The sequence below is a fragment of the Enoplosus armatus genome, chromosome 15 (genome assembly GCF_043641665.1).
Source record: "Enoplosus armatus isolate fEnoArm2 chromosome 15, fEnoArm2.hap1, whole genome shotgun sequence".
NCBI lineage: Eukaryota > Metazoa > Chordata > Actinopteri > Centrarchiformes > Enoplosidae > Enoplosus > Enoplosus armatus.
The window spans coordinates 14,095,526-14,110,927 of record NC_092194.1 but is presented as its reverse complement, the minus strand read 5'-3'; the positions used below and the strand labels follow the sequence as shown (position 1 = coordinate 14,110,927).

The 15,402-nt window shown below is 42.4% G+C and overlaps 1 protein-coding gene across 2 annotated transcripts in view; it reads right to left on the bottom strand.

Annotated features, from left to right (window-relative positions):
* dph6 (diphthamine biosynthesis 6) overlaps positions 1–15,402 on the bottom strand; it is a 54,489-nt gene that overhangs the window by 29,414 nt on the left and 9,673 nt on the right. For both annotated transcript variants that reach the window (XM_070920879.1, XM_070920877.1), the window contains exons 4-8: positions 10,160–10,233; positions 9,064–9,182; positions 1,838–1,899; positions 1,244–1,338; positions 1,005–1,098 (exon numbers count right to left, since the gene is read on the bottom strand). In XM_070920879.1, the coding sequence (XP_070776980.1) occupies positions 1,005–1,098; positions 1,244–1,338; positions 1,838–1,899; positions 9,064–9,182; positions 10,160–10,233 (444 nt within the window). The remainder of the gene's footprint in view (positions 1–1,004; positions 1,099–1,243; positions 1,339–1,837; positions 1,900–9,063; positions 9,183–10,159; positions 10,234–15,402) is intronic.

Below are 15,402 nucleotides of genomic sequence, written 5' to 3'. Positions count from 1 at the left end.
TCACAGAGGTTGTGGGATGGGGGTATGTTTTCTGTCCATAACAGTCCCAGCCCCCACCCAACATGCAGATATACACACACACACAGCTACAAACACGAACACACACTCTCTGGCACACAAACAACTGCAAAATCAAATGTAGACATTATTGTGTGATGTGCAAAGAAACACACGTGCAAATCACATGCTTTACCCTGGAGACATGTTGAGCTACATGCGAGCAACATCCCTCAGCGTAACCCTTACAGTCTTAACTCGCTGCAACAAATATAACGGCATACGAGCAGCACCTCCTGTCGCCCGCAACACTCATCAGCCAGGAGGTGTCTTATTGAACCAGACAATTTGAACCAGAGTAATTAAAATTACACATAAATGAGGCCGATGTCTCCATCACAGAATTTCTGATAATAATAAAAGGATTGTTGTCTGTTCTTGCAGGGAAAGTAAAATGTTTCAAAGTGTCACCCCTCTTGTCTGTGAAGCCCCATTCAGCTCCTTCTAATATACCAAAAGCCAATTCCTACTGCCTCCCCGCAACCCCCGCCATGTGTCCGCTTAGCCAGCTACCTGAATGCAAAGCGCCTTAATATGAGCAGACATGTTTATTAAGCTGGGCCTAGTTTCAGGCTGCAGTGAATATTGCAGACGTCAAAGTAGGCCATGTGGGGCTAGAGGAGAGAGAGCGAGGGATGAAGGGAGAGACCGAGAGCAAGAGTGTGCGAGAGAGAGAGAGAGAGAGAGAGAGAGAGAGAGGAAGGCCCTCTGGAGGTCTGATCTGAACCCTGCCCTACAGTGCTGTGTTTCTCTTCTGCTCGACAAAGTTATCAGACACCAAGAGGTTTTGTTCTTGTATTTGTTTTGCCCTCAGAGCGGTTTTAAAGTAATCAACCCCCGAAGTGACTCAAACTTTTGTTGTAAACTGATTGATTCAGCATTGAGCAGCATTGATCTTATTTGGAAAACAAGTTTCACTCAAGGATTGCTGCAGAAGTTTGACTCACGCAGTCTTTGCTCTCGGTGTGCATCGCGGTGAAGCGCAGGTAGCCAACTGGAGCGAAGGCATCTGCGGAGTGGATCACTGTCTCTGCTGCATCACTGCACACACACACACGAAAAAAAACTTTCATATACACTAGCGCTGGCAAAAAAAACACTTTCCAAACTTACAGCAGCCACATGCTGAAAAAAGTATAACTGAGCTCTGACACAAATGATTGTAAGTTTATATTGCTTTACTCACATTACTATCTTCTTTCTGAAGAGGGGACAATCAAGGGTGATGGTTTCATATTCACCTCCTTCTCCACAAATATGAACTCCATACTTCTGGGAGAGCTAATCAGTGAAAACAAAACACCTCATTAAAATACTTTCACCAAAATGTTTCAATTTACAGTCTAGAAACACATCACAAGTAATTAGAAATAATATAAGTCTTACATTACTAGAGTGTTTCCATGTTCAATAAAGAAGTTTATTATTTTTGAAACCAGTTTAAAAGAAAAAATACCCAAAATTATTATAACATTGTGATAAAAAACAGCAATTATACGAGAATGGGATTGGTGTGTATATTTTCTCACAGTAAAGCAGTGAGAATACAATCATTCTAAAACTAAAAGTTACAGTGAAAGAAATATATATTTCATTGTAGTATTATTGTAGCTTTGGCTTTAGATTAAGCACTTCAAGATGTTTTAAGACTTTAAATGACTTTCAACATGAACATCAGGTATAACCTGACTTGTGAGCAAATGATGTACATGTAGAAATACACGGAAATACTGCAGTCAAGAGTGTAAACAACGTGGCAGAGTATCTACCAGTCTGTGACCTGTTTCAGATAGGGCTCCATGTCAGCCAGAGGTTTTCCTAAGTGCTTCTCTGGATCCAGGCCTGGCACCCACGTGGGAAACGCACACAGGGACATGCGAACGTACACACAGCGTCACACAAAGACAGAAATATACACACACACACAAACACCATTTCACACAGACACACGTATGGAGAGGGAGAGAGAGAGAGAGAGAGAGAGAGAGAGAGAAAGAGAAAGAGAGAGAGGTCTGATCAGGAACAGAGAACAGTGATTGAAGATGACAGGCTGGGAGGTTTACGGGCAGTCACACAAACACACACGTAAACCTGCACCCTGGATCTATTTGTTTGACTTTGCAAGTAGTGTACACAGATCTCTCCGGGTAAGGGCAACAGTTTTCAATTGTTGGCCACAGACCCCCACGCCCCCTCGCCCGCCACCCCCTCATCTAGTTCCCTTTGAGAATATAAACTCTGGAAAGAGATCTTGTTTATTTGCCTTTTCCCTCCCCTTCCCCTGAAATGGTGCATGGAAGTGACTCACAGGCATGGGAGAGAAAAGAAGAAGGGGAGAGAAGGTTGGAGGAGAGCTTTTGTATGAATAACCAGCGGTGCCACACTCCTAAAATACAAACTCACTGCACCCTCTCTCCCCAGACAACAAAAAAAACAACAACAAAGTAAAACAAACCAACCCAGTAGACTTCGAGAAAAAAAGCCTTTTGTCATAACCTCCTGCCCTTTTAACAAGATATCCAAATCTAGACCATAGCTTCACCCAAAGATTAGCACTTTGATCTGTCCTATTTAGGGATTATGTACATATAAGCAGGAATAAAAGGGTGCACTTAAAACAGCGAATACTTTACTGTGACACTGAATCCTGATGTTGTCTTTCAGGCTCCTGTTCCTGATGGCAGCACACTGAACTCCATCTCACCCTGTAAACAACTCCTTTCACAAAGAAAGTGCAGCCTACGTTTTCCTACTGTACATTCTTCACTGCTACGACAAAAAACAAAAGCCCAGAGTACCAGGTGCTTTCCACAAAGAATAGAACAGTGAAAACATAACAGGACATGAATGTAAAATGCTAAATTTTAGGAAATTCCAAACCATGTAGTTGTATGCTCCTGCCACTATGTTTAATGTAAAATACCCGATTGTTATCTAGAAGTATGAGGACAAAGTTACTGGACCCAAACAACTACATCTTAATAGTGACTGGCGATGGCTTTGCCTTATTCTCCAACATTTTCCATTTCCTTTTTCTGTGGCTGCCTATTAATTGATTGACATAATCATTAACAAGTTACTGATGACCTATACGAAGTGGCCTACAGTAGTGACAGTCATGCCATCGCAATAAAAAAAAAATGCTGAATTGTTCCTAGTAATTTCTCTGAAAATCCAATACGGCACATTCATGTGTTTAATTAAAGGAACAAAGTTAATCGTAATGTGAGAATCTCTCCTCTCTCATGGCCTGACAACCTCAAAGGTTAACGTGTCATCCGTGGGCCCCATGGGGAGCAATGGATGGGAGACGAGGGGGAAAGGGAGAGGAGAAGGACGTCGCATCCCATCCCTGGTTCCTCTTAATCCCAGCTGTGTCTCTCCTCCGGGCCCCGGTGGTCCAGCACTGCGGGGGAGAGACGGAGGGGCCACAGCGGAGGGAGGGAGGGTGGAGAGAGTGTGGAGGGAGAGAATGAGTAGGGCCCTTATTCTCTTCCCAGGGGATCTGTGGTCTTAATTAGTGTGAGAATATCTAATCTCAACATCCTCTCATCTTAACCCTGCCACAAAGGTAATAAGGAGCGAGAAGAGAAAAAAGCATTAAAATTCAATCCCATTTAAATATCCTCTTTAATTAGTCATGCCTTTTAACAAATTTTAATAATTGGCTCCAAATTGCTGAGGGGATGCCGCGTTTTTTAATATGTTCATTAACTTCCCTGCTCTTAAATAATATATGATACATGATTTGATATTTACAAGGAGGGAAGAGGACGATGGAAAACTAGGAGGACAGGAGTGAGTGATAAAATGATACAAAGATGGCATTAAAGTGGAGGCATTTCTCCCAAGACCACTTAGCACTTGTATGAGTGTTTTCTTAATTGATGTTACTGACTGACTTAAGGTTACTGAAACCGTTTGGAAATGAGGCTAGGCGGAATGAGCTGCACTCATACAATACATGCTTTGAGAAGTCTTTGAGTAGCCACCAGTGTGAGCCTTCAGCGATCTAACACCACTCATTTACATGATCTTCACATCTCTGTCTCCTCTGAACCTGTTTTACAACTTGACCTAAACCCAATTACCTAACCTCATTATGCCACATTAAACCCAAATAAGCCCACTAGAAGCTGCCATTAGTCTGCCGCCAGAGACAGCAAGACTGCACTTTGGAGAGAGAGGAGCTTTCCTAAGAGAGACTGAGAGGAATGGCTCTCCTTTGAAAGGGCTTTTTACCTCATATTATCCTATAAAACTCCAATTAAATTCAGTGAACTTTAAAACCAGGGAGTCCAGTAATGAGGGAGAGCATTTTTTAAAAACCTTGTTGACATTTAGTGGGCTGAAATTAGCGAAGAATAAAACGTTTACCAGGAAACCAAGAGCCTTTTAAACATTAAAGTTAGTTTTTATATTGAGATATGAAAAAAAAACTGTAAAAACTGATGTTTAAAACTTTAGAAAGCACAATACAAGTTAACCATATAGTAGAAAGCTAACAATAACAATTGAAATCTGGAAAAAACACTCTTCTAATGCTGCTCTCACTTCTACCCTGATAGAAGTCAATGGCAATTATTTCCAGAGCACACTTTTGCACTAATTCTTTTTAACGATCATGATTGGCCCTTTCCCACCTTGGAGAAGTTGATTCATTTAAACCCACAGCAGTGAGTTACCTATTTAATTGAAACTGCTTGTGATTTTGCTTACTGAGCCTAATGCTAAATTAAAAGCCAGGAGATTCTAGATACTGTCTGAGCTGAGCTGAGCGCAGTATCGCAGACATCCGCGGGTTGTCTTAAGATCTGGCGTGCCAGCTGACAGCTCCGCTTTAATCCCTGCCTTCAGAGAGAAAAGGCAGAGAAAATTGGATTCATGATGTGAAACATTTTAGCCTTTAAATGGATGAAATGAGCATCTCCTCCCTAGTAGGTGAGCTGCATCAGCCTTTAAACAACGCTCTCAAAGACCCCCGCCAAAACAATAGCTGTTCACTATCACCTAATCTTAGCAAGAGGGAGAGAGAGAGAGAGACAGAAATACAGGACGGAAGGGAAGAAAGAAGGGGAGGGAGGCGGAACAGTACAAAGGATGATAAGATTAAGGTTATATGTGAAATTTGTCAGGCTCTTATCTGAAATTCAGCGTCTGTGAACAGAATAATAGGCAGCAAGAATTGTGTTGCAATCGCATCAAGATGAAATCTTTTCAGTCCAACAAATCAAAAAGGAGAAACTGGGAGTACACACAACCATACAGAACTTAACCGCACAAAATTGACCTGTGCAAATAATTTTTGCATGAACACGAAGGTCCAACATGTGGCAGGAGGAGGAATTCTTGTCCATCATACATGAACTGTTAAAGCATGCCTCAGCTGAGAGTCCACCTCTATACTGTTCAAAACATCAATTTGATTGAACTGGCACGAAAGGGTCACAGTCTGTGGCCTCCTTTCCATTCAACTCTTTACCATATGCTATCTAATAATAATAAATTAAATAATGAAAAAAGTAAAATCTGACAAAGGGAAATTTTTACTAAGAAAACAATTAACGTATTTATTGACATTAATGGTGAAATGATTACTTTACTATAAATTGATTCATCTTTTCCAGCCAAAATACCAAACTGGTTTGTGAGCACAGCCAATTTCCAAACAAATTTGTATCTTATGCAACAGTTAACTGAATATATTTGGATTTTAGACAAAACACGTGATATGAAGACGTCACCTTGTGCTTTTTGTTATAGTAAAGAATTGGGATTTGTCACTATTTTTGGGCATTTTATAAAGCAAACATTAGTTGTAGATGTAAGGGACTTTTAAAAATTGGATTTGGATCCAATTTTGATTTCTTTCTAAAAGTTTTGGAACTGACTCAACAGAAAGCAACTGAACCCAACCGTAAGCAGCAGGCTAAAACATGTCACCCCCGTCAAACTAATACCCTGAAATCAGAAACCACGTGTCTATCATTCACTGTAACTATCTTAAAACCTCCTTAAATGTGTAAGTAGGGCCTCAGCGCTGTACTGCGGAACAGAAAATGTTTGTTTGATTGATTGACTGAAATGGCTAAAAGCTCATTTGGCCCGGGTTAGAGGACAGCACACTTAATTCCAGGAGCAAATTGCATCTTGTCTTTTTGCAGGGACTGTTATATAGTGTCTGAATCCTGATCATCATGTTCCAACCTTGTGAAAATATCTGCCTGGCATTGCTTCTTTAAAACATTTGTCATATCTATATGCCTTGACACTACATTCCTTTATATACGGTAGGTAATTCAAAAAAACAGGTTGTATTTTGCAAGTTTCTATAGCTAAGAATGCTATTTAAAAATGTCTTTGAACATTAATTGTCCTTTAAGTGTACATTAAATTATATTCTATGTCCTTAAGTGGGGGAGGTGATCAGTGACAGCAAATTTGTGACATAAATTCCCTTCTTCTTAGCACAAAGGCTATATTCGTGTGAAGGGTAAAAGATCATGCAGTGATAAAAGGTTTTCCAGCGGATAGACCTTGATTTCACACATGCCAATTATCTCCGGAGCTGAGGACCAATTAACCGCTGAACCTGTGCCCTCATATACACCTGCACTAATCAATCAATTAACTAATTACATGAATATTTAATGGTAGCTTTTGAAATTGCCAATTACCAAGGTTAGTTGAAGAGATACTGCATTATAAAAGAGACAGTATGCCAACAAAAATATGCATTTCACTTTGAGAGAAATGCTTTTTTGCTAATTAGGAGCATTTTGTGACATTCATGGGCTTAGACTTGGATAGTTAAACTTACTCCACTACATGCAATTTGCCATCTTCAAAGACTAAAATCCTCTTTCTCTCTTTTGTGGTTTCAGGCTGCCAACAGCACGCAAATGAACACTTCCAGAGAATTCACTTAGAGGATCATCCTGCATCTGGACAGCTGTCTTTTCACTACAGGGATTTGTCATCAAGGAATATATCCTCCCTTAAGAGAGAAAGTCTTTCTTTTTTCTTTATCCATTCACTGCTAATTTCCACCTGTCTTTCTGAGTGCCTAATGAAGGCATATTAATCTTGAATGACTTCTCACTATTCAGAGCCCACCAAAACCCATTTCATACTACCACGGAATATCATAAGCCGTTTTGGCTGTCAGTTCAGATGCAGACTTAACCTTTGCCCTGTGAGAGTTGTTTTTTTTCTGCTCATGAGGTCTGCACAAGTAAATCCCTCCAAATCTCTTTCTCTCGCTCACACACACACAAAAACACACACGCAAACACCAAAGGCCACCAGGTACGCACTTCTGTCACCCAATCTCCTCTAAACAGCGCACCTCACTGCTCAGACCTGCTCCCACCAAAGCTGCAATTATATGAGTGCTGCGTAAAATACCTTGGGCGCTTGCACCCCTATTCAATTCTCTCCTTTCTAATTACCACTGCCTCGGGACAGGTGAGGAGTCAGGGCTGATAAGATCTTTCCTTTTTACCTGTAGCCAAAACACACATGCACACATACTCACACAAACGCCTACAGTGGGAGGCTAAGATACACACTCAAAGGCACCCGAGGTGATTTTTCTTTCTAATTATAATCTTCCAAAAAATGTTGAGAATTTGCTTTTAGATGAAGTTGTGTTTAGAGTAGAGAGCTTGGCGGAGGTAGCTGGGTTACAAGGTGACTGAGGTCTTTAAGGTGTGGTTTTTCTCTATGTGTGTTATTCCAGGAGGGCAATTTGACATTATGATTGATCAATTCATGATAAATGCAGACTTGGATCTTATCTGGTTATAAGTGTAATGGAAATAAAACTTATTTTTGACTGGTCAACAATAATAAGAATCCCACAGAAAAATAAAACATGACATCATCTCTCCTCTGACGGGCATCTGACAAGTTTTATTATTTATTACCAAAAGGTCCTTTATCATGAGACCATTAAAAATGAGAAATGGATCCGGCAAATAAAGTACCAAAGATAAATGGACTGACAAGTGCATTCCATGAGAGGTTATTCGAGCAGCGTTGAAAGACATGCAGAATGTCTTGAACGCGACGCTCAGCTCTGCGGGTCATCAGTCAGCCGTGGACCCCTTTTCGACTGATTGCTACCAAAGGTGACAACAAGCACTTAACAGCACGTAAACAGTGTCTACATGATGATCTATCGCCATGAGTAGTTTGAGAGTAAAAAGAACCATTTGTAGCTGTAATTATCATTTATCACTGGCACCGTCAAAAGGGATCCGGCTGCACTGTCAAGTAGATACAGGTAGGGATCTTAACATCATGTACCCGAGAAAAGAAAAAGAAAACTTTTTTTTTTTTTTACTCTCTCTTGTTATTCAGTAATCTGATCTTCCTGTCCTCGGGCTCCAAAACAGGCAGGTAGAGAGCAGGTGACACCACATTAACCTCTTCCCTCAGTGCTGAAGCAGTAAATGAGAGATTTTAATCTTCGCTTCATGGACCGCGTGTTCTGAGCTATGCATGAGCAGAGAATGCAGTGTTTCTCTCGCACAATGGGGACATGCGTCGCTTATTGACAGGTTGCATTAATGTGTGGGGCAATCACCTGTGATTATTTCTCAACTGCCAACCCTCCCTCCCCCCTGCCACCCACCCACCCAATACCACTGCGCACTTCCCTCACTCCTCCTCCCTCTGTGCCTCTTATCTTTTCATATTGTTCTCTGCTTCAATGCCTTCGCCGCTGGCACAAGTCTCAACACCGCTGCTAAGCCATAGATTAATGATTAGGGCATTACTCTGCTTGCCTCTCTTTTTCTCTCTGGTTACACCTCCCTTTCTCCTCCTCCTATCCCTCACTTATCCAAATTCTGTCCCTTCTATCCCCATGCCAAACAGCACTTAACCAACATGGCACCTCCAGAGAAAGTAAAAAGAGAGTAAAAAGCGTGACCAGAAGGGAGGGAACATCAGACTACTCAGCAGCTGCCTGAGACACAAAAGAGTGAGACACAAACTCACCGAAGGCGGCAACTTTGATGAGGATAGCATGGAGGTCAGATGATATCATCTCAGAGAGCAGGGACTCTTGGTCTCTGCGCCACAGGTAGGCCAGGGGCTGCAAACCTAGCCTCAAACATCTGGGGAACAGGTGAAAGGGAAGAGGGAGAGCAGTAAGTTGTAGAAAGAGAACGAGATACAAAGCAGTTAATATTGAATATTTGCCAGCTCCAGAACAACTTCAAAGCCAACTAGGCTGGGCACCTTCTCCATTTCTGGGAAGGCTACCACCCTGATAGGCCCCCAGGACATGCTCCCACCTGCCACCACTGCCAATGGCTTTATTCAAAGACATGACAAACACAAAAACTCCATCTTAAGCTATGGCTTGTCTGTCGCATAAACTCATCCACAGCAGGTAACTGGAGCCAAACAGTCTGCACATAAAGGTCTACTGCTCAAGACATGCCTGAGATGTTTATATGTATGCACCTAGTGTGTATAAGGGGAAACAATAGTTGACTGACAGTAGGATTTGTTAATAAGAACAGAGCTTTTGTGCTGCAATGTGTCCAGTCTGTGTAAGTTTAGAACACAAGAGAACAAAGAGAGAGGATGGAAGGCAAAGAAAAACAAAGAGAGAAAGACTAAAACAAGAACAAGAATAAGAAAGACATATGAGTATCTGTGTCACAAGGAAAACATCTCTTTTTCTGCGAATAAGACTGTTGTGTTTCACCCATAATGGGAAAGTGCATTTTTTTATATTAACAAAATCAAATGACAATTATGAAACTATCAGTTTCATTCCTTGTCTTGAAATCATTGCTCCACAAAAACAGAGCTGCACCATAAAATCAAAGCTAGTCTAAATAAAAAGGAATAAACAAAACTCAGTGAGTGTATATGTGTGTGTGTGTGTTTGTGTGTATGTGTTTAAACAAAACTCAGTCCAAGTTTGGAACACACAGTGAGGTAAAGACTACAGAGGATGTACTCTTTTCCTTCAGTGGACCACAGAGTGTGCGTCATTCGAGTTCAGAGGCCTAAATGTAGTGGGTGTGTGTGTGCACTTTAGTTAGAAAGTGTGCTCTGGATCAGTGTGCATTCGACTTACACATTTTCCACACGGACCCTCTGGTAATCGGAGAGAATGGCCCCTACAGATACTGCCTCGACACCTTCCTTTTCCTGTGGGGAGGAAAACATGGAGGAAACTTAACCACAAAGATTTCTTGCCCTTTCCATTATACAGTATGTGCAACGTGCATCGTAACGGCAATATGATGTCACTGTCCCAGGGGGCCAAATAATCCTCGCTCCACCTACAATGGTATCCCAAAGTGTTATCTGAACAAAACCACATTAACATATACACGCACACAGACAAAGAACGCAAATTCCTGACAGCTCTTTCCTTTCATTGGACTGCAATCCTGTGGGGATGTTTACACTCTGGTCATATCAAGGCCTTTATGGTCCAGCCCATATCCCCTGGAGGTTTGCGTACATGCGAGTGTGTGACTGGAGGCACCAGCACAACTACAGGCAGTTCCTGGACCTTATCGGCAGTCTAGAGTGAGCAGGAGATGAGTGTGTCTGGCCGCAGCTTCCATCCTCTACACGCCCAGCTGGAAGACGGAACCACAGTGACAACTTGAAGTATCAGTGGAGCATTGTGTCTGTGAGTGGCATGTATCTTTAATATTGCTGAGGGCTAATATAATTGCTTTTCATATCATATTCATATTTCAGAAACAGTGAGACAACTGTGCACTCGAGAGATACTGACACAGCCTTGAGATGCGTTCAATCTCCTCTCACGAAAAACAGGCTTGATCCGCAGTGACACACACAAACAAACATACACACACACACACACATAGGTGCAAGCAAGCGGTGCATGCTCACACACATACATACATAGACGTACATGCACAACCCCCTTCGCTACCTTCATGCCCCTCCCCTGCAGACACACACCTGCAGATTCATTAGAACATTACATGGGCTGTAATTAGAATGAGAGGCAAGAGTAGAAGCAGTGGAGGGATGCACAAGTCTCCAGTAAATTACCTTGTAGCCATTATCAATTTCCCTGGCTACTGGTCCTTAAGATAACCCCCCACCCCCTCCTTCTCCCTGTGGTCCCTTCCTGCAATTTTTCTCTGCCTGATAAACATGCTGATTAAAGCGAACAGCGTGTAAACCTTTGATACTTTCCTAAATGAAATCCATGCCCTGCCTGGGGCCTGACGCTGCGCTGCAACGCACTGTGCCTCTCACACACACACACACAGCTTCACATAGGCGTGCCAGCTAATCAGATAAAGGATGTGCTCTGGGTGTGTGTGTGTGTGTGTGGTGTTTACGGTGCAGCAGAGGATGTGAGGTATAAAGCTGAAGCTAAACACATACAGACAAATACACAGCTAGAATTTAACTCTTTGACCTAAAGTTAAACACCAAGACATCTTAAGAATTCAGTACTCCAGTTTTAATATCTCTCCAATGTGTCCAACACTGGAATATACATTACAGTCAATTCCACTGCCCAGTGACAGTAATTAAGTCAGACTGATAACATTTCAGCCCAGCACAGAGCGAAGGGGGCTGCAGGCAGTGTCATGTAATTCTAGGTAAGCCTCGGGGCCAGCACTCTATTCTAATACAATGATAACCTTTTCCCTAAATACAACTGTCACTTCCTAAAGAGGCATATTAGGAGGTAAAGAGTGGGATAAGGAGAGACAGAGGCAAAGAGATGGGAATGAGAGTGTTGAAGGAGTGCGCTACATCAACACCAATTTGGTCCCTTGGCTTTAAACTAGGCAGGACCAGACTTGGCCTGACAGAATAACAGAGCATCAGAGCAACAGCAAACAACATCCTCGTCTTGTGTTTCTGTCTCTCTGACTCCCTTTCTCTCTGGAGGCAGACTGTTGTAGGTACTTGGGCCTCTGAGGTTCGACTCAGCCTCGACCAATTAAATAGCTTCTCTTTTCACTGGCTCTCATTACATTACATCATGCAGCCTTATAATAGCCAGGCATAGTCGCCACTAATGATAACACAGGACAAATTTCTCACACATCCGCTTGTTTTCAATGGAGACTCTAGCTAGCAGACCTTTTGGCAAACAGCTTTGGAAAATGATTATTGTTGGATGCGGTTATGTTTTCGTCGCTATTATAGCTATCACCAGGAGACAGGCAGGAATGAGGGGGCAGCTAATGCTGCCCTGGACGCGATTTTACATATTCTACACATACTTTCTCATCCTCTGTGGGAAAGATGGGATAAATTATTGTGAAGAAGTGGTATATGTATGTATAAATCCGAATTGATGGATTTTATGGGAATTGTTTCATGTGTATTCATGATGCCATAAAAAACACAAACTTTGATTTTATGGTAGCTGAAAAATTTATCAAAATGTTTTATAGTGGGAATACCTGACAAAGTGACAAGGTAGCTCATGAAGCACAGTATAATAATAAATAATAATAAAATCTTTATGAGAGCTATGTGGCTAAACGATGTTTTGACTGCATTAGAGGTGGAATCCGGGTAAGAAGCTAACATAACGATAAATCAAGACAGAGGTCATCAGGACTCTTGTGACCCACAAGCCACTTTTCTTTCTTCATGGCTGTTGGCACAAGATCCAAAGAAAGAGCTCCCTGCCTGCCCTGATTCCATGTCACTTTTCTTTTTTCAACGTTTAATGACCCTAGCTCATTAAAGGAAGCTTCACCTGATCCAGGACCTGAGGCCCTGCATTAACTCATGCCCAGAGTGGGACTAATTCTGGTGTGGCGTTGTGCAACAGTGCAACCCCCTAGCAGCCCCGTCAGTGGCAGACTAAACAAAGGCCTGGCCTGGCTTCCCCTGTCCTCTCCAGCAGGCAGAAAAGCTATTAATGAGGATCTATGGCCCAGAGCAATGGAAGCCCTCAGTCCCCCCAGCCATGTCCATCAGGGTACTTAGCCCCATGCAGTCATTAACTTCTGTTACTAATTGTCAAATTCATTAAACTAATCCTTCCCCAACATCCGGATGTCTCCCGTGGAAATGGATGGAGAGGGCTGAGTTATTAAGATGTCAGCTGTGGGGAAGATTAAGGCCAGCAGACATGCTCCACAAAGAAACGATACGGCCATTAAACTCTATATCAAGGTAGTGTGTGTGATATACTTTGTAATTATATATACATTCATCTTAGTAAGGGAGTAAAAGAGTGGTTCAAATGTATTCCCAGTCACAGACATGCCTTCAGTCAAGATATGTATCTGCCCCAAAGATACATACACGACAATCATAAAGTCAAGACTTCGGCTTGAAAATGCGGCTATTTTATTTCAGCTCTCAGCTTAAAAAGGTACTTACGCATGCCACACATTCAGTCTGGGTAATATCCAACAGTCAAAGCCATTAACAGCAACCAAGGCAATTAGAAAGCCATAAAATATTAAAAATTCAATATTCATATTCATATGGAATACATCAGAACCCTCATTAGCTCTCTCTCAATGGCTGTCACAATGAGGTCTTAATTATACACCCTAACAATACAAAGCTCCATTCTGCAAAATGGTGGGTTTCCAACATGCCTGCTTCAACCTGTTCTGACAACTAGGAAGCCAGCGTTGGCAGATCTTGGCTATTACAGAAACAATTTCCATTTCAAAATCCTCTTTTTATCGAGTCTTAAGTTGTTACTTTCTATTATATTACTGCCTCCTGTATGTAGCATCCCTGTGTGCGATGGCAGGGAGGTGGGGAGGAAGACAAAGTCGAGAAATTAATTAAAGTGGTTTGAATGACAGCTTGCTCAAGGGCACCGGGGTACCATCACAGGCTTTCTAACCCCACAGCCTCCTACCCCTTCCCCCTTCTCTCCAACACTCCTTCTCCTCTCCATCTCTCCTCCTCTTCGTCCCTCTCTCCCAGGATCCATCAAGTAAGTGACTGGACACGACATGATTTTAATGTTCTCTCCATTAGATCAGCTCTAGGCCTGTTGTAATGTAATGGGATTGTTCTCCCGTGTTCTCCCACATGGTGGGAACATGTAGAGGGGGTTGGACCTTGTTGTAGCAGCTCAAGTAGATGTGGTACAGGGGATAGGGCCAGCTAGGGTCAAGCGATTGTGTTTAATGTAATGCGGACATAGTCCCAAGGCGTGTTGGGCTGTCCTGACAACTCAGATATGCCAAACTGACAGGAAGCTTAGCGTGAGCTTAGTAGGAGGAGATACTGCTTATTTGTTTTAAATCAGCTTCCTCATTACCATTCTGTACAGACAATACTCCAAGGTGACTCCGAGAGTTGGTGAAGGAATGACAGGATGTGGAGGAGGCGTGCACAAGGCACAGGATATAGTTTGGACCAATTTTAATGTTTTAAGTTATACCCAATGGTTACAAGATTATATACTGCTTATATATACTGAGGCTTCACTATGTACAATGTCTGATCCATCAAAATAAAGCAACAAATGGACGTGCAAGCTTAACGAATGTCTTTGTTAAACAAACATTGGCCAAAACCTTGTTCTAAAAGGCTTTCAGAGACATTCCCTTCGGTAAATTGGTAGGGCTGTCTGTTTGAAGCAGCTGTTGAAAGACGGGCTCTTCCTTTGTGCTTGTGGATGGGCTGGAGAGATGACTCACCACGTGTCAGTCCTCAACCATACAGAGTGGTAGAATAAGAAAAACAAACTGCTCACAAAGCCAGCTGCTCATAAACCTGAATAACCCGACCGGTTCCTGAGATGATGCAGGTCAGAGTTACAAGAAGGGGAGAGAGGAAGCAGTATAGGGGAAAGTATTATCCTCCGCTGATGCCACAGTGCAGGTGTGACCAGCCAACAGAGGATATGACATGAGACATTGTCTCATCAACGCGATGAGTGAGGGACGCTTATCAGCCCACAGCAATGTGACAAGTGACAGAACAGCATGCACTGATTTGGGTCCGGAGAAGAACGAAAAAGAAGCTGCAAACTTAAATCAATAGAGGTACTACTGCAGCTTTTCATGGCTGAGTTTGTATTTGTACAGTTTCCTAGCCTGAAGTTTATACACACACACATACACACACACACACACACACACACACACACACACTCTTTAGTCTTGGATAGTGATTCATTTACAATGACAGAGCTGTTTTCAGCAATAGAGCCTGAGCATAAATATGCCATGCCGCACAGCTGGAAAATGTAGAAATTCATCAGGGTTAAAAAGTAGAGAGATTAACGTTTCACGAGTTTCCTCTCAGATATATATGGTTACGTAAACACAGGCACAGCCAGTCGTCAGGCAGGGAGGGAGAGGGCCTTGGCCAAAGCAAGCA